This window comes from Papio anubis, chromosome 1 (genome assembly GCF_008728515.1).
Source record: "Papio anubis isolate 15944 chromosome 1, Panubis1.0, whole genome shotgun sequence".
In the NCBI taxonomy this organism is placed as follows: domain Eukaryota; kingdom Metazoa; phylum Chordata; class Mammalia; order Primates; family Cercopithecidae; genus Papio; species Papio anubis.
The window spans coordinates 24,641,778-24,660,018 of record NC_044976.1 but is presented as its reverse complement, the minus strand read 5'-3'; the positions used below and the strand labels follow the sequence as shown (position 1 = coordinate 24,660,018).

General features: G+C 54.7%; 1 protein-coding gene across 9 annotated transcripts in view; it reads left to right on the top strand.

Moving 5' to 3' along the window:
- Nucleotides 1-3,451: 3,451 nt before the first annotated feature.
- Nucleotides 3,452-18,241, top strand: part of CRYBG2 (crystallin beta-gamma domain containing 2) — a 35,990-nt gene continuing 21,200 nt past the window's right edge. For 2 of the 9 annotated variants that reach the window (XM_021937934.2, XM_021937947.2), the window contains exons 1-5: nucleotides 3,452-5,749; nucleotides 13,332-16,038; nucleotides 16,442-16,489; nucleotides 16,575-16,687; nucleotides 16,851-16,980. In XM_021937934.2, coding sequence (XP_021793626.2) covers nucleotides 4,986-5,749; nucleotides 13,332-16,038; nucleotides 16,442-16,489; nucleotides 16,575-16,687; nucleotides 16,851-16,980 — 3,762 coding nt within the window. In that variant the 5' untranslated portion in view covers nucleotides 3,452-4,985. The remainder of the gene's footprint in view (nucleotides 5,750-13,331; nucleotides 16,039-16,441; nucleotides 16,490-16,574; nucleotides 16,688-16,850; nucleotides 16,981-18,241) is intronic. The other 7 variants (XR_002521788.2, XM_021937931.2, XM_021937946.2 and 4 more) reach the window with 6 other exon arrangements.

The following is an 18,241-nucleotide window of genomic DNA, read 5'->3' as shown; positions in this document are numbered from 1 at the left end:
TCCTAGCTGTAGGTGCCACTGGTTATATGACCCTGAGCAGATTGCTTTACCTCTCTGAGCCTGCGCACTGGTAGCTGATGTCTGAGGGGTTTTGTGTGTGTGTGTGTGTGTGTGTGTGAGTGTTGTAGTTGATCAAATAAGTGTGTATGAGTATCTTGAAGCATAAAAATATATGTATCAAGGTACCACAATTTTGGATGTTAATGTGGAACATTCCCTGTGCTCTTATGTCTTTTATGTATTTACTTATTTGTTTTTTGAGATGGAATCTTGCTCTGTTTGTTGCCCCAGCTGGAGTGCAGTGGCACTATCGCATCTCAGCCTCGACCTCCCCAGGCTCAGGTGATTCTCCCACCTTAGCCTTCTGAGTAGCTGGGACTACAGGCACATGCCACCATGCTTGGCTGATTTTTTGTAGAGATAAGGTTTCACCATGTTCCCCAGGCTGATCTCGAACTCCTGGACTCAAGCAGTCTGCCCGCTTCAGCCTCCCAAAGTGCTGGGATTACAGGTGTGAGCCACTGCACCCGGCTCTCTTTTATTTTGATTATTTTATTTTATTTTATTTTATTTTTTAATAGAATCAGGTCTTGCTCTGTCACCCAGGCTGGAATGCAGTATCACCATCATAGGACACTGCATCCTCAAACTCCTCCTGCCTCAGCCTCCCAAGTAGCTAGGAACACGCCACCACGTCCACCCAATCTTTTCATTTTTTGTGGAGTTGGAATTTGGCTATGTTGCCCAGCCTGGTCTCAAACTCCTGAGCTCAAGTGATTTGGCTTGGCCTCCCAATGTGTTGGGATTATGGGTGTGAGCTACCAGGCCTGGGCCCTCTTTTTTCATTTTGTTTTGTTTTTGAGATGGAGTCTCACTCTGTCACCCAGGCTGGAGTGCAGTGGTATGATCTCGGCTCACTGCAGCCTCTGCCTCCCAGGTTCAAGCAATCCTCCTACCTCAGCCTCTTGAGTAGCTGGGACTACAAGTGCGTGCCTCCATACCCAGCTAATTTTTGTATTTTTAGTAAAGACAAGGTTTCACCATATTGAACAGGCTGGTCTCGAACTCTTGACCTCGTGATCCACCCGCCTCGGCCTCCCAAAATGTTGGGATTATAGGCATAAGCCACCACGCCTGGCCCCTTGTGCCCCTTTAAAACTTTTTGAGACAGAGTCTGGCTCTGCCGGGCTGGAGTGCAGTGGCAGATCTCAGCTCACTGCAACTCCGCCTCCCGGGTTCCACGCCATTCTCTCACCTCAGCCTCCCGAGTAAGCTGGGACTACTAAAGCATCGCCTTCTCCTTGACACTAGTTTTTGTATTTTTAGTAGAGAGCGAGGTTTCACGTGTTAGCCAGGATGGTCTCGATCTCTGACCTGCATTGATCCATCCCGTCTCTCACCGACTCTAGTGCTGGGATTACAGGCTTGAGCCACTGCGCCCTGGCCCCTTTAAAACTTTAAAGGTTTTTGAGGCAGTCTGCAGCTTTACTCCTCGCCCAGGCTGGGGTGGCCTCCCGGGTTCATGTATTCTCCTCTCAGCCTCCCAAGTAGCTGGGACTACAGGCGCTCGCCACCTCACCCAGCTAGTTTTTTTGTATTTTTTAGTAGAGACGGGGTTTCATCGTGTTAGCCAGGATGGTCTCGATCTCCTGACCCCGTGGTCCGCCCGTCTCAGCCTCCCAAAGTGCTGGGATTACAGGCTTGAGCCACCGCGCCCGGCCAAAACTTTAAAATGTTTTAAACAGAAGGAAAAACTTCTGTTTAAAGTTTTTTAAACTTTAAAAACCTATGGAAGGCCAGGTCGAAAGGCAGGGAAGGCAGTATTGAGAATCCGAGAGCCCCGCAGCTCACCGGCCCTACATCCGTGAAGAGCATGGGGTGTGCTCTCATGCGTGGGTGTTTGTGTGTCTGCCCAGTTACCCGGCAATTTGTTCTGATCTTATCATGGCACAGTTGTCTTCAGCCTGCGCCAGGGGGAGTGGGGGTGTGGTGGGGGCAAAATGAGGGCAGGGATTTGTACTGCTCTCTCACCCTAAAGAGAGAGGAGAGGAGGGCCTAGCCACCCTATGCCTGGAAGCCTGGGTGCCCCGGGGTGTCCACACCCTGCCAGTGCCCTGCCCACCCCCGCCTGGAAGACACGCCCTCCCCCTTTACCCTGTCTGGCAGAAGCCTGCCCTATAGGCCCAGGCGGCACTGCCCCTCCCTCTCTGGACTTGGAGGTGCAAATGAGTCAGAGGTGGGCAGGGCCGGGAGGGGTTGCTCAGGCTCTCTGCAGACAGAGTGATGATTCTTGGCCATGCTACACTTGCTCTCCGTTCTCACCAGCCCTGGGAATGGGACCCTGGTACCGAGGCAGGGGCCTCTGACCCCTGCTGATTGCTGGGGGTATGGAGTGCGCAGAGGAGGAGCCAAGGCACTTTCCCACCTGGCCCCCATTCATGCTGTGGTGTCCAGCCAACCTTTGGAGTGGAGTCTAAGCAAGTCATTTCACCTCTCTGGGCCTCACTTTCTGTATCCGAAAAACAGGGGGCACTAATATCTACCTTCTAGGATTACTGTGAGGCTTAGGGGAGATCATGTAGGCACAATGCCTAGTGCCAAGCCTGGCACACAGGAGGGCCTCAGCAAACGGCCAACTTTTGCATTATCGGGGCACTGTCTTTCTCTGTATTCCAGTCCCATAACAGGCCCAGTCCCCATTTTGCAACCGAGCCCATTCCTGTCTCTTTCTTTGCATCTGGGAGTAAAGTGGACAGCTGGGAGAGGGAACAGAGAGGAGGCTGCCACATAGACCTTCCCCAAAATGTGTTAGGAGTTCATTCTGCTGTGCTGTGGGCCCTGAAAAAAGGTTGGGGGAGGCCGGGCACGGTGGCTCAAGTCTGTAATCCCAGCACTTTGGGAGGCCGAGACAGGCGGATCACAAGGTCAGGAGATAGAGACCATCCTGGCTAACACGGTGAAACCCTGTCTCTACTAAAAAAATACAAAAAAAAAAAAAAAAAGACTAGCCGGGCGAGGTGGCGGGCGTCTGTAGTCCCAGCTACTCGGGAGGCTGAGGCAGGAGAATGGCGTAAACCCGGGAGGAGGAGCTTGCAGTGAGCTGAGATCCGGCCACTGCACTCTAGCCCGGGCGACAGAGTGAGACTCCGTCTCAAAAAAAAAAAAAAAAAGGTTGGGGGAGAGGACTCCTGGGTCCAGACTGGGGGTGACAGTGTTGGCACAGGAGGAAGCTACTTCATTCTCTTCCCCCTGTGCTTCCTTCCCAGGCCTTGGGATGACCGGAGCTGCTCTGACCTAGCCCAGGTTACCACCAGCAATGTCAGCCTCAAGGTAGGAGAAAATCCAAAGGGGAGTGGGGAGTGGGGGAGGGCAGGAGCTCTGGGAGGGCTGAGCAGGTTGTGAGAACCCGGACTGACAAGTCAGACAACTGGAGCTCCAGTCCTCCCTCTGCCACTGATCCACCATGTGACCCTGGGCAGATCGCTCTCCTCCTTGAAACCTCAGTGTTCTCTTCTGCAAAATGGGGACAATGATGCTCCACTCTCAAAGCTGTTGCGGGAGATAAAATAATGGATGTGGGACATCCTGCGTGGTTGGGGCCTGGACTTTCAGGAAATGTGACTTCCTAAAGCTGGGATCTTCTGGGGAGGGATGTAGGGGCAGAGGGGCCTCACTTCTCTCCATTCCCTTGTTGGGCCTGACTGCCTTCCATCTTTGGTCCCTTTTCCCCACTTCCTGGCATGGCCCCTCAGGGGTGAGGCTGGGCTAGTGGCTTAACCTCCTGCCACAGCTTCCTCATCTGCAGTGGGGACCTGAGCCCTGAATTGAACAGTGAAAGAGTGTTCTTCCCTTGGAGGAGTGAGGCCTGCCTCCTCTGGAGGTGGCTTAAGCAGCCATGTGTCTCTCTTGGGTCTTGAATACCATGAGTAATTGCCAGTGTTTAATTGCCTACTTGTTATGTGTTGGGCCCTCTGCATGGACTATCTTGTACCATCTGTACTACACTCTCAGGAGGCAGGTACTGTTATTATCACACCCATTTTCCACATGAGGAAACTGAAATGCAAACGGTATTGCAGCTATTATAGGAAGCAGCAGGGCTGGGCTTCAAGCCCAGGTTGCCTCGATCCAAGCCTCCAGGTTCATCACTGTGCTCTTGCCTCTTGAGGTGGTCAGCCCCTGGGGAATGAGAGGCTGTGTCTGTTTCATAGATGAGTAGATTGAGGCATTTGGCAGCAAGGACCCCTGCTCAGAGGAATTTTGACCTCCTCTGTTGCCAAGGACACAGCCCATCTTTTAAAATGGGTGGTTTTGGGGGCAGTGTCTATCTGGGTCTGGGGTGCTGAGCCCTCTCCTCTTATCCCCACAGCCAGGCTGGACCTCAGGGGAAGACAGCAGAAGAGGTCAGATGTTGTCCCATTTCAGGGGAACCTTCTTCCCTGGTCCCTTACGTCCCAGGTACATCCTCCCAGGCGTGCTGTCTTAAGCTGGGAGGGTACAAGAGAGGTGGCCGCAGTCTCTCTGTTAGCCTGGAGTGGGTGGAGGCCATGGGCACTTAAGGCAGGCCTGCCTGCCCAGCTCTCAGCCCCAGGGTGGGGAAGCACCTCAGGACTGCGAGGAAGCTGGGGTCCCCAGCCTTTGGGAGGCATGGCCGGCCAGGCCCTGGGTGCCTTGTCACCTGGTAGAGAGTGCGGCACCTGAGAGTTGGGAGCCCTCACTGGCTTGCTGTGTGATCTTAGTCATGTCGTCGCCTTCTTTGGGCCCCGCTTTCCTCTTATGTAGAATGGGAAGTGGGGAGTTAAATGCTGAAGGGCCTTCCCAGAGCTCTGTCCCTTTGTCTAGCTCTGGTGGCTTAGCAGCCTCTCCCTAGGGCAACTTACCTTGGTGTCAGGGCCCTGTTCAGCTTCCCTGTGACAGGGAAGGTACCAGGTACCGGGGGTGCCTGGAGGGCAAGGGGAGCTGTCACTGTGCCCCTGCCTCTCTTAATGTCTGTCTCTGTTTTCGCCCAGGCCCAAGCCCAGAGCTGCTCAGAATGGGACATCCATGTAGGAGGCCATGGTGATCTCTGGATTTGGAAGCAACAAGGAATCTCGGGGGGTCCTGCTCAGTGCCTCGGGCGCCTACAGAGGCCAGCGGTAGGCAGTGCCTTCGACCTGGCCAGCTGTGCCTCCGTGGAGCCTGAGAGCCTGGCCTTGGAAGTGGCCTCAGGAGAACCTGCTAGTGCCAGGCACCCCACATACCCAGAGCCTGCTCCTGAACATGGGGAGCAGGGACCCTCAGGCTGCACCTGTCAGCAGTCTCCACCCATAGCCCCAGAGGTCCCTCTGAGGCCTGAGCCACCCAGCAACCTGGAAGACGCACCCCTGCTGCCCCACCCTGCATCCTTCCTCGGGGCAGAGGGGACAAAGGGCGAGCCTGCCACCCCAGGGACTGCCTTGCCAGAGCCTGCCCAGACCCTACACACGCGTCCCTCTTCCAGGAGGACCCGCTACTACATCACTGTCACACTGCTGGGGCACAGGCAAGCACCTGGGGAGGAGGGTAAAGAACCGGCCCAACCAGCTCCACACCCCTGCGGCCCTGAGGAATCCGAGGGCTGGTGGGAGCCTCCCCATGGGCCCCGCCCCATCACGGGGTGCCAGCCGGCCCCGCTCCAGGAACCCCAGCTGAGAGCCCAGTCGCATCAGGGGAGCACGGCCCAGCAGCAGGAGCTCCAGGCTGGCGGGACACCTGGGTCCCCACACAGACTGTGAGTAGTGGTCGGTCTCTGTTGGGAGATGGGAGGGGAGACTGGGGGAGACTGGCCTGGCTGCCCTATCTTGAGACTTTGCCTATTCCCTGAGCCTCTCCAGCTCTACGCTCATTCATTCAGGACCCTGAGTTGACTCTGCCTTCCCTCCCTGCTCCAACCCTTCCTTCCTCTCCCTCCCTTTGCCCACAGGCTACCTCCTGGAACCCACTGCTGCTCACCCTCACTGTCCATCTGAGGAAGGGGAAAGCCTGTCAGGGACAGGATGGGCAGGAAGGGGGGTCGCCTTCTCCGCAGCACTCACCACTCCCCAGTTCTGTTCAGGAGGCCAGAGACCCAGCCTGGGAATTGGCACCCGGCCTAGGTGCTGGGTGTCCGGGGAGAGATGCTTAACCTCTCGGGGCCTTGAATTGTTGAGAGGATTTGGTAGCTGAAAATGAGGAAGGAGGAGGTGGTTACAGGAATATACTTTGAACTCCAGAGACTGGGGGTGCCAAAATAGCAGGGATGCTTATTAATTACCTCTCAGTGACAGCAATAATTACCCCACCTGGCTCTGTGCTGGAAGCCAAAGGAGCAGGCGTCGAGTTTCCCAAGCTTAGTTTTATTTGTGTTGAAATGACTCTCCTACATCTGCCTGGGGGGCGCAGAGGTGGAAGGATGTGTCCCCCAAAACTCATCAAGGAAGGATGAACATGGAACCTCCCAGGGATGACCCTGAAGAGGAAATGAGCCTGGGATGGGGTTTTGAAGGGGGCTTAAGAATGATGGGGTGGCTGTCATTTGCAAATTTGTTTTCTAAGCATATATATATATATATATTTGAGATGGAGTCTCGCTCTGTTGCCCAGGCTGGAGTGCAGTGGCACGATCTTGGCTCACTGCAAGGTCTGCCTCCTGGGTTCACGCCATTCTCCTGCCTCAGCCTCCCGAGTAGCTGGGACTACAGACGCCCACCACTACGCCGGCTAATTTTTTGTATTTTTAGTAGAGATGGGGTTTCATCATGTTAGCCAGGATGGTCTCGATCTCCTGACCTCATGATCTGCCTGCCTTGGCCTCCCAAAGTGCTGGGATTACAAGCATGAGCCACCATGCCCGGCCTTCTAAGCATACTTTTATTTAATCTTCCCAACCACCCCATGAGGTAGGGACTAATCCCAACCCCTGCCACCTAATTCTAGGAGGCTCCGAAAGGTTAAGTCACTTGCTCAAAGTCAACTAGAAAGTGAAGGGGCTAGAATCTGAACTTCGGTTTCTATAACTCCAGTGCCTATGCCCTAACCACTGCTCCATCCTGCCTGGAAGAAGCCTCTTTGGCCCTGTGCAGAGAGTGGAGGGTTGGGTGAGGTTGCTGTGTGGGCTCCAGGGTTTTCTGGGCTCCCATGGCGCTGGATTGGGCAGTGTTGTGGTAGCAGAGGCAGAATCAAGGATGCTGGGGTCCTCCAAGCAGGGGTCAGTGTGACTGGTTCCGTGCCAAGGAAGAGGGAGATGTAGGACCCAGGCTGGCTCTGAGACCTGCTTGGATGCCCCAGAAGTCAGGGGCTGGGAAAGAAGGGCTACAGAGAAAGGGAAGGTGAATGGAGGAGGCTACCTTGGAGAGGGGGACGGGAAAGAGAAGTAGGGTTAGCTGGGGGGATGTGGTTTCTATCTGCCACTACCTTGCTATTTTGGGCCCAGGTGGATAATGACAGACTCAGGTGGGAGGCTGGGGCTCACTTAGAGTGGGGAGGAGGTGACCTCCAAAAACATCATCCTTCTATGTCCCCTTCCTGGAAGAAGATTCTCTGGGCCAAGATTGGCAAATATGGGAGTGGGGAAGAAGGGGGACATAGCTGGGACTGCCAGTGGGAATGTGTAAGATACTTGAGCATCCAAGCATATGTGTCCACGTTCAGGGGTAGGTGAATTTCAAGGAGAAGAGAGCTTGTGGCTGTGAACTGACTGTGTGTGTATTGTGAATGTGTGCACGTGTGTGTCATTGTGTCTGTGTTTCTGTGTGTACATGATTTGTGTGTCTCTTGTGGCTCTGAGTGCTTGCGTGTGTTTGTATTTCTTGGGTGAGTGTGTATTTGTGTGTGTGTCTCTGTGTATGTTTTTGTAGGCGTCTAGATGTATCTTTGTACCTGTGTGATTGTGGGTCTGTGTTGGTATCTTTCTGTGTGTCTGTGACTGCGTCTGTGTGACACAGCATGTGTTTGCCTGCATGTGGGCCTGTGGACTGGTTTGGCCTAGTTTGGGGGTGACTCACAGGTAAGTGGGGAGAATCCAGGACTTGTTGGGTTAGACAAGGCTCTTTCCCACACTCCCCCCATTCCCTCCTCAGCCTCTCCCTTCCCAGCTCCACACGCCTTGTTTGGAGGTCACAGGTCACGCTGCCAACAAATCCACTTCTGGTCTGGGGCCCTGCAGAAGAAAGGGCTCTGGGAATGGGCCCTTCTGCTGGCCCAGGAGAGGCATCCTGGGTCATTGTATTGGGGTATGTCTTCAGAGCAAGGACGAAAGGGGGCATCTATAGGCAGGCACATTCCAGCAGAGTCTGAAGGACATTCTAGCAGTCGTGACTGTTCAGGGACGGGGCAGGTGAACTGTCAAGTGGTGACCTCCCTGTCCCTGGAGGTATGCAGGCAGAAGCCAATGACCACATGCTTGTGGAATGACTGGCTATCAAGGGTGTTGTCCAGGGGTTGGGCTGGTTGAGAAAGATGTTAAATTCTGATTAGTAGGAGGTCATTGACAATATCTGATCTGATGATTGACTGCTTCCTTTAACATTGCTCTCCTGTCGCTTTCCTGATGCCTATGGCGCTTTCCAAATGTCTTGTTTTTTTTTTTTTTTTAAGATGGAGTCTCGCTCTGTCACCCAGGCTGGAGTGCAAGCTCCGCCTCCCGGGTTCACGCCATTCTCCTGCCTCAGCCTCCCGAGTAGATGGGACTACAGGCGCCCGCCACCTCACCAGGCTAGTTTTCTGTATTTTTTAGTAGAGACGGGGTTTCATCGTGTTAGCCAGGATGGTCTCGATCTCTTGACCTCGTGATCCGCCCGTCTTAGCCTCCCAAAGTGCTGGGATTACAGGCTTGAGTCACCGCGCCTGGCCAAATGTCCCTGTTTTTATGTCTAATTCCTTGACCCCTAGTTTCTTAATATGCCACCCTTCATGAGAAAGTTGGCTCTGGTTGAGTCTAGCCAAGGCCTAGCACATCCCGTGACGCAATTAGCATTGAATGAGTGAGTAATTGAATGAATGAATGAGTTAGAGCTCAGGCTTTGCCACTTACTATAAGCACCATCAGGGACAAGGAAGCTCAGAGAGTGGGAAGCAGATGGACAGGGGCTTAGGAGGGGCTCAGCGAGGGCATCAAACTTCATTTGGGAGGAGTCCCAGCGAGGAGGGCAGGGGTTGCATGAGGAAAAAGGGAGCTCCCTAATGGGGACCGAGGAGTGGGTTGGGGCCTCAGTGAGAGGCTCAAATCCAGAGCCTTTGGTGTCTGGCTATGTCCCGCTCTCAGGAAGCCCTGGCCTGGGAAAAGGACCAGGGCTCTATCTAACTCCTCCACCTTCCAGGGTCCCCCCCTCCAGGAACCCTGTCCCTGACACTGTCATAGCCACCAGCGGTCCTGGAGTCAGGTCAGGCTTCCCAGGGCCTCAGTCTCTTTCATCTCTGCCCCTCATAAAACCTGAGTCACTGCTGGGGCCACAGGGAAGGGTCAAAGTTCTGAATTCCACCAGCTTTTCAGGAAGGAGGACAATGGGAAATGGGGGAGGGGAGTGGGGGCAGTGGCCCCATTTCCCGCCCCGAGTGGGGTCTCTGGGGGGTACCTCTTGGAGAAGGCCCAAAGACTGGGGCTGGACAGGCTGACCTCTCTGGGGTTCGTGGGGTCTAAGAATAGGATTGCCCTGGTCAGTGTAGCTTGGGAGTCAGGGAGTGGGGGTGGAGAGGCCCTCCAGCACTGATGTGGCTCCCTGTAAATGTAAACCCCCAAACCAGAGACTCAGTTATAGGATACATATATTAGGGAGTTTGGTATGGTGGGTAAGCACTTAGGGTTGGGGTTCAAGTTTTGATTTGGCTATTCTGTGACTTTGGACAAGTTTCTTAACCTCTCTGAGCATTAAAAAAAATCTCATCTGCAAAATGGGAATGTATGATCTAATTTATTAATAATTTATTCTTGGCCGGGCGCGGTGGCTTAAGCCTGTAATCCCAGCACTTTGGGAGGCCGAGACGGGTGGATCACGAGGTCAGGAGATCGAGACCATCCTGGCTAACACGGTGAAACCCTGTCTCTACTAAAAAATACAAAAAACTAGCCGGGCGAGGTGGCGGGCGCCTGTAGTCCCAGCTACTCGGGAGGCTGAGGCAGGAGAATGGCGTGAACCCGGGAGGCCGAGCTTGCAGTGAGCTGAGATCCGGCCACTGCACTCCAGCCTGGGTGACAGAGCGAGACTCCGTCTCAAAAAAAAAAAAAATTATTCTTTATGAGGTCTCAAGCTTGTGGGATTCTTCTGAGGCTTCAATGGGACAATGAATGTAAAGCACTCAGCAAGGTGTTTGGCAGAGTAAGCCCTCCTCAAATGGCTGTTGTTGTTGTTGTTGTTGTTGTTGTTGTAACTATTAAAACAGAGAAATTCACCTGAGAGTTCCTAGGGAGCTTAGTCTGTTTTCTGTTGCTTATAATGGAATACCTGAACCTGGAAGCCCAAGGTCAAGGGGGTGCATCTGGTGAGAACTTTGTTGGTGATTCTCTGCAGAGTCCCCAGGGGGCTCAGAGCATCACACGGCAGTGGGGCTGAGGTGCTAGTTCAGGTCTCCCTTCCTTTTCCCATAAAACCACTGGTACGGTCAGGCACAGTGGCTCACACCTGTAATCCCAGCACTGTGGGAGGCGGGGGCAGGCAGATCTCTTGGACTCAGGAGTTTGAGACCAGCCTGGGCAACATAGTGAAACTCCATCTCTACAAAAAATACAAAAATTAGCCAGACATGGTGGTACACGCTTGTAGTCCCAGCTACTCGGGGGGCTGAGGTGGGAGGACTGTTGGGCCCAGGAGGCAGAGGTTGCAGTAAGCTGAGATTGTGCCACTGCACTCCAGCCTGGGCAATAGAGCAAAATCCTGTCTCAAAAAAAAAGAAAGAAAAAAGAAGCCCCTAGTCCTACTCCCACAATCACCCATTAATCCATTAAACCATTAATCTATTAATCCATGAATGTATTAATCCATTCATAAGGCAGAGCCCTCATAACCTAATCACTGCTTAGAGGCCCCACCTCTCAATATTACCACACTGGGGATTAAGTTTCAACATGAGTTTTGGAGGGGACGAATATTCAAGCGATAGCAGAAGCTTAGAAGGTTTTCTTCGGCAGGTGTTGATATTATCCTACATTTAGTAAGGGAGGTTATGGAGACCCAGAGAGATTAAGGAAGAGTCAGAAAAGAAACAAGACCCAGGCCCCACCCCTCCAGAACAGAGGGTGAGACATGCTCTGCTGAGGACAATCACAGGAGCAGCTGGACATGCCTGAGAGCCATGGCCTGGGGTAGGAGGGAGGATGCCTGGATATGAATTCAGAAGATGGGAATTTAAATCCCTGCTTGACAACCTCATAGCTGAGTCATTCTGGGCCAGTCACTCCTCTCCTCTGACCCTCGGTTTCTTAACCTTCAGTAGGGAAACAATCACAGAGGACAGAACTGAGGGAAGAGTGCACTGTAAAGCCCAAGTCCCTAATGGAGCCCAAGGGGCTCCATTTATTTACTTTTTTTTTTTTTTTTTGAGACAGAGTCTTGCTCTGTTGCCCAGGCTGGAGTGCAGTGGCGCGATCTCGGCTCACTGCAATCACCGCCCCCCCGGGTTCAAGCGATTCTTCTGTCTCAGCTTCCTAAGTAGCTGGGATTACAGGTGCCCACCACCATGCCGGGCTAATATTTTTATTTTTAGTAGAGACTGGGTTTCATCATGTTGTTCAGGCTGGTCTCGAACTCCTGACCTCAGGTGATCATCCTGCCTCGGCCTCCCAAAGTGCTGGGATTACAGGTGTGAGCCACTGTGCCCGGCCTAAAAAAAGTTTTTAATAAAAACAAAAATAAGGCTGGGTGTGGTGGCTCACGCATGTAATCCCAGCACTTTGGGAGGCCGAGGCGGGTAGATCACTTGAGGTCAGGAGTTTGAGACCAGCCTGGCCAACATGATGAAATCCAGTCTCTACCAAAAATACAAAAGTTAGCTGGGCATGATGGCACATGCCTGTAATCCCAGTTACTCAGGAGGCTGAGGCAGGAGAATTGCTTGAACCTGGGAGGAGGAGGTTGCAGTGGGCTGAGATCGCGCCACTGCACTCCAGCCTGGGCGACAGAGCGAGACTCTGTCTCAAAAAATAATAGTAACTTTTTTTTAATGATAAGATCTCTCTGTCACTCAGGCTGAAGTGCAGTGACATAATCATAGTTCATTGCAGCCTGGGCTCAAGTGATCCTCCCACCTCAGCCTCCAGGGTAGCTAGGGCTACAGGCACACACCACAATGCTGGCTAATTCTTTTAATTTTTTGTAGAGACTTGTAGAGTCTTTTTATGTCACCTAGGCTGGTCTAGAACTGCTGGCCTCAAGCAATCCTCCCGCCTCTGCCTCCCAAAGTGCTGGGATTACAGGTATGAGCCACTGCACCCAGCTCTGAGAGGCTCCATTTAGACCTACACCTGCCCCTGTGCTTTGAAGACCATCAGCAGGTGCTCATGCCCGTATACACGTGTGCACACCTGCTAATGTGTGGTTACAAATCTCCAAGGTGACAGCAGAAAGTTGATGAGCCAGCATTTTAGGTTATAAGGCGAGTATTTTGGGTGTGGTGGCATGTGCCTGTAGTCCCAACTACTTGGGAGGCTGAGGCAGGAGGATCACTTGAGCCCAGGAGTTCAAGGCTGCAGTGAGCTATGATCATGCCACTGCACTCCAGCCTGGGTAACAGAGCTAGATCCTGTCTCAAAAACAAAAAACAAAAAACAAAAAAGGCAGGGGGAGGTTTCATTGCTTCTCTTACTGGACTCTGGCAAGACTCCAGTGTTGTGGCTGAGGACCCTGATGCTTGAAGGGGAGAAATGGCCAGCTAGTGAGCAACTAAGAAACCCAGCTCTGTTTGAGGCCAAAGCCCATATTTCCTGAACAGAGTTAGAACAACACTTGCCCCGTTTTCAGCTTTCTAGTTTTCAGCTCTTGGGGGACTAGACCTAGGGCTCTGTGGGCAGAGTCCCAGCGCCCCCATAGACCTGTAGGTCAGCTGCATCTTCCCTTCTGCCTTCTTTCTTTTCTCTCCATCTGGGCTCAGTCCTCAGCTTCACCTTTGAGGGACCCTGACCTAGGAGATCACCTGAAAGTCAGGGAGAGGGATGGATGAGGAGCTCTGATCAACCAAATCAGAGTTGAGACTACCATGCCGATTTCACAGATGACAGCAATGACCTGAAAGGCCAAGCGATTTGCCTGAGGTTCCTGGCCTGACTGGGCTAGGGGTGGTTATTCTGCACTTTGGGAAGCCACTCTCACCACCCTCTGACCCTCATCTCTCTTCCTCCTCTGCAGGGAGCTGGACCACAGTGGGACAAGGACGCCTCCAGACAGGTTGCCAGGGTCCCACATGGAGGAGGCAGGTGGGCCCATGGCCCGGGCCAAGGCCCGAGTGGTAAGTGCCACACTGACATGGCGGCAGCGGCCCCCTGCCCAGGAAGAGATCAAACATGGTTTTCACAAGGTGTCCCTGGTGTCAGGGGCCCAGATGGAAGCCCCCCAGAAGGAGATGTTTGAGTTCAGCCGTCGAGAGGAAGTCAATGGCTTTGCAACACAGGAAGAAGAGACCATGAATTGCCAGGGCCCTTGTGATACGGCTGGCTCCAAGAACTTCCAGAGCCATGGACCCATCTTTTCCAAGAAGTACACACCACCTCCCAAGGAGAAAAGGCCTCAGCAGAGGCTGAAGGAGGCTGTGGACCAGAGTGATGGCAGCCGCCAAGATCCCAGGACTGAGCCCCCACGTGTGGGAGCTATGGCCAGGACTGAGCTTTTGGTTCCCCTGCCTGGGCCCCGAGAGCCAAGTCCCCACCCAGGTGTAGGTCTCACCAGTGGGAGCTCCCGGAGCCTCGAGGAACACCGAGTGACACGCACTGTGCGGACCACCACGGTGGTGAGAGGTCATGTGGACCAGCGGGTGAGCAGCTCTGTGACTGTGAGGCCAATGTCCTCAGGCGAGGCCCTGCCACGGGGCCGTCAGGTCGCCCGCATGGTGCAGCCAGTGGTGGTGGGCTCCCCACCAGGCTCGCCCAGCCGCAGCCAGGCTGTGAAAGTGCTAAGTAACCTTGTACCTGCTAGGCACAGCCCCCCTGCCAGCCACCTGCCCAGGCCCACAGCTGGAGTGCCGAGAAGCACAGGTCTGGGCAGCACAGTGGGGGCAGCCTTGAGGCAGCTGCCTGAGACCGGGACAGCAGAGCTTAAAGACAGCTCTGCCCTGGTCTCTACAGGCATCCCAGCCAGTGCTCACCTGCCTAAGAATCAGGATGTCCCTGCAGCCTGTGCAGATCGAGACCAGGGCAGAGCCCCGGATGCCAGGGCCTGTGAGCTCTGGCAGGTGCTGGGAGCCCCCAGTTCCACTGAGCTCCCTCTCCAGACTTCTCAGGGTCAAGCATCAGTCCCCTCCTCTCCCAGACTCCAGACCCATGTCCCCTCTCCAAGCCTAGCCCACCCTGCAAAGCAGCCTGTGGTGCCCACTCATGCCAGGACCCAGCTCACTCCCCTTGTTCTGCCCCCTATAAAAAGGGAAGGGCTTGTGGACCCCCCTGCTGCCACCGTGCTGCCCATGGTGAGGAGGGAGCGTGTGACAGTCCCTGAACAACCTCCTGCTCCATCCTCTATAAGAAGGAAGGATGTCCCCAGCCCAGGAGGTCTTTCTGCTCCATCGTCCCCAAGCAATAAGTTTGTTCAGAACTCTGAAAATGTCCCTGTCCTCACCTTTACCCAGAAGGAGGTGGTGTGGGGCCCCGGTGCTCCTGCGGCTGCGTCCCCCACCCGGAAAGAGGTCGTGAAGGGCCCCGGTGCTCCTGATGCCTCATCCCCCACCCAGAAGGAGGTGGTGCAGGAGTCCAGTGCTCCTGATGCCTCGTCCCCCACCCGGAAAGAGGTCGTGAAGGGCCCTGGTGCTCCTGCTGCCTCATCTCCTGCCCAGAAAGAAGTGGTGCAGGGGTCCGGTGCTCCTGCTGCCTCATCCCCCAAGTCAACTGAGGTTGTCCAGGGCCCAGAAGGCAGCCCTAGCATCCAAAAAGAGGCTGTCCAGGGTATTGCAGGCAGCCTTGCTCCACCCCTCACTAAGGAAGAGACTGTTCAAGACCCAGCTGCTCCTGCCACCTCACTCCCCAAACAGGACAAGGGGGTCCAGGACTCTGAAGGGAGCCCCATCTCATCTCTCACCCAGAAAGAGGTTGTGCAGGACCCTGCTGTTCTCCCTGCCCCATCTTCCTCAGTGGACAGAGTGTCCCCCAGCCCAGGAGGCACCCCTGCCCCAGTGCCAACAGGAGCAGAGGCCAGCACGGAGTCCCAGCTTGTCTCTGACTCCACCGAGGGCAAGACGTGCCCAGAGACATTGAGGGAGGAGGATGAGGTGGCCCTGGCCACTGACCTGGAGATATTTCTGGATACCCTGCGGAGCATGGAGCCCCCTGAGATCCTCCGCACTCACCGGCTGCCACGAGCCCCTCGCTCCTCCTACTTGTCCATGTATGCCACACTGCCTGCCATTGAGGAGGACCAGCCAGGGCCATGGGTGCTGGGCCCCGGCCCCCAGGAGGTGCCTTCACTGGAAAAGAAAGAGGAGGAGGAGGAGGAGGAACCAGAGAACCCCTATCTAAGTGATGACGAGAAGCTTCAGCGCAGGCAGGAGAAAGCTGGGCCCAACCCCTCCTGGGACCTCCACCCTGCCAGGCCCACCCAGGTCTCCTGCTCTCCTCTAGAGATGATGAAGAAGCATGTAGCAGGAACCAAGGGCCCCCACTTAGAGCTGGGGTTGGAATTGCAGGGAGGCACCAGACCCACTTCCCGTCTTGGAGGCAGCCTTCTTTTCGGCAGTCTGGTGCCTGCCACCAAGGAGGCCTCCACCCCGGAACCGCTGGGCACAAAACTATCTGCCCTGCTGCCCCATGGGGCACCGGGGCTCAGGAAGGTGCCAGGACAGTTGCCCCTGCTTTGCAGTGAAAGACCATCCCTGACAGAGAAGCTTGCCTGTGCCCTGCCCCTAGAGGAGTGGGTAAGTGAGGCCTTGGGTGGTGTGAAGAGAGTGGTGCTGGGAGTCAGAGTCTGGGGGCAGAGCCTTCTGTCTGAAGTCTGGTTCAGTTGACCTGTGCAAGCCACATCTCTCTGGGCCTCAATCTCCCTATCCCTACTGTGGGAGGTTTGTACTGTGGATTCCAAAGGGCATGGGGGCTCCAAGATCCTGGGAGCTGAGGAAGGCAGGTGATGAGCACCCAGCTCCTGGGACAGGGTGATGAGTCCTCTAGGGGTTGGGAACAAGTGTGAGCATCCTCTATGCACCAGCTCCTTGGGGGTGGAGGTCAATAGGGAGGATGTGGGATCTTTGGAATGGCAGGTTGTGGGGAGGCAGGAAAGAGGTGACACCACAGGACTTACTTTATCACCTGCCTCCGTTTCAGAGCCCAGCCTTAAAGACCCAGGGCAAGCCAAACACCAGGCCTGGAAAGGTAGGGTTGTGGGGGCAAGCGGGTGGGGGCAGCAGGAGGCAGGGGCCTGGGGTGAGAGCCTGAGGACCCCTCTGTGCCTTCTCAGGTGATCTTCTTCTCGGAGTCTGGCTGCCAAGGCAGTGGCAGGGAGGTCTGGGGAGACATTGTTGATGCCTCAGGCTGGGCCCCCGTAGCCTCCATAAGGGTAGTTCGAGGCTGGTGAGTGGGGAGTGCCCAGCAGGGCACCTGGCTGTGAACCCCGGGGGGTGCAGAGGGGAGTGAGAAGTGACCAGGCCAGCCTGGGAGAAACCCCATCAGCTACCCAGCAGCCCTGGGCACATACTCCTCCCCATCTGTGACCCTGGAATCTCTGTGCCCACAGCTGGGTGCTATACGAAGAGCCAGAGTTCCGGGGTCAGAAGCTGGTCCTGCCTGAAGGAGACATGGAACTCAGAACCCCAGAGACAAAGTGGAGTCCCCAAGGCATCGGCTCCCTAAGGAGAGTTGTCTGGGTGAGTGAGTCGCAGGTGGGAGACGGCCTCGCGGTGCCTAGAGTTGAAATCCCTGAGGCCGGGAGCAGTGACTCACGCCTGTAATGCCAGCACTTTGGGAAGCCAAGGCAGGTGGATCGGCTGAGGACAGGAGTTGGAGACCAGCCTGGCCAACATGGTGAAACCCTGTGTCTACTAAAAATACAAAAATTAGCGGAGTAATCCCAGCTTCTCGGGAGGCTTACTTGAACAGGAGAATTACTTGAACCCGGGAGGCGGAGGCTGCAGTGAGCCTAGATTGCACCACTGCACTCCAATCTGGGTGACAGAGTGAGACTCCGTTTCAAAAGAAATTCCTGGGAGAGATCTTATGGGGGTAGCGAGCAGAGGGGCTTCATATGGACTGCTCTGTAGATTCCTGACCATGGAGCTGACTGGGGAAGAAAGAGATTCTGGGAAATGGGCAGCCTGGCTTGAGGAATCAGAGCCCAGGCAGAGGCCAAGCTCAGCTTGGGAAAGCAGCCTTGGGAAGTTTGAGTGCATGCTCAAGCAGGAAGGGGAGAGAGCAGCAGAGACGAGGTGGGAGGGGATGTTCGGGTTACCTGCCCCCCAGGGGCCAGCTTGCAGGCCCCCAGTCAGACCTGAGGTGCCAGGCATGTTTGCTCATTCATTTGCTCACAGATCCTCACTCATGTCTAATATGTGCCAGGCACCAGTGCCAGGCAATGGGCAGTGCGGGGAGATCCCCTCTCTGCCCTGCAGGACTTACAGTCAAGCTAGGCTATGAGGATTGGGTTTGGAGCAGGGACGCCATATAACCAGACTAGGGATTTATAAACATCCCACTGGCTGGCTGCCAGGTGGAGAAAAGAGGGATCCTGGAGGGAGGGAGACCAGGATGGGCTGTGCTTTCCAGCCAAGGGGCACCTCTGATTTTTGAGGAAGGGCTCTGTGGTTTAAAAAGTTAACATTATAATTTCAAAGACCAGGCACGGTGGCTCACGCCTATAATCCCAGCACTTTGGGAGGCCAAGTTGGGGGATTACTTGAGGTCAGGAGTTCAAGACCAGCCTGGCCAACATGGTGAAACCTCGTCTCTACCAAAAATACAAAAATTAGCCAGGTGTGGTGGCAGGTGCCTGTAATTCCAGCTACTCGGGAGGCTGAGGCTGGAGAATTGCTTGAACTCAGGAAGCGGAGGTTGTGGTGAGCTGAGATCGTGCCATTGCACTCCAGCGTAGGCAACAAGAGTGAAACTCTGTCTCAAAATAACAATAATAAT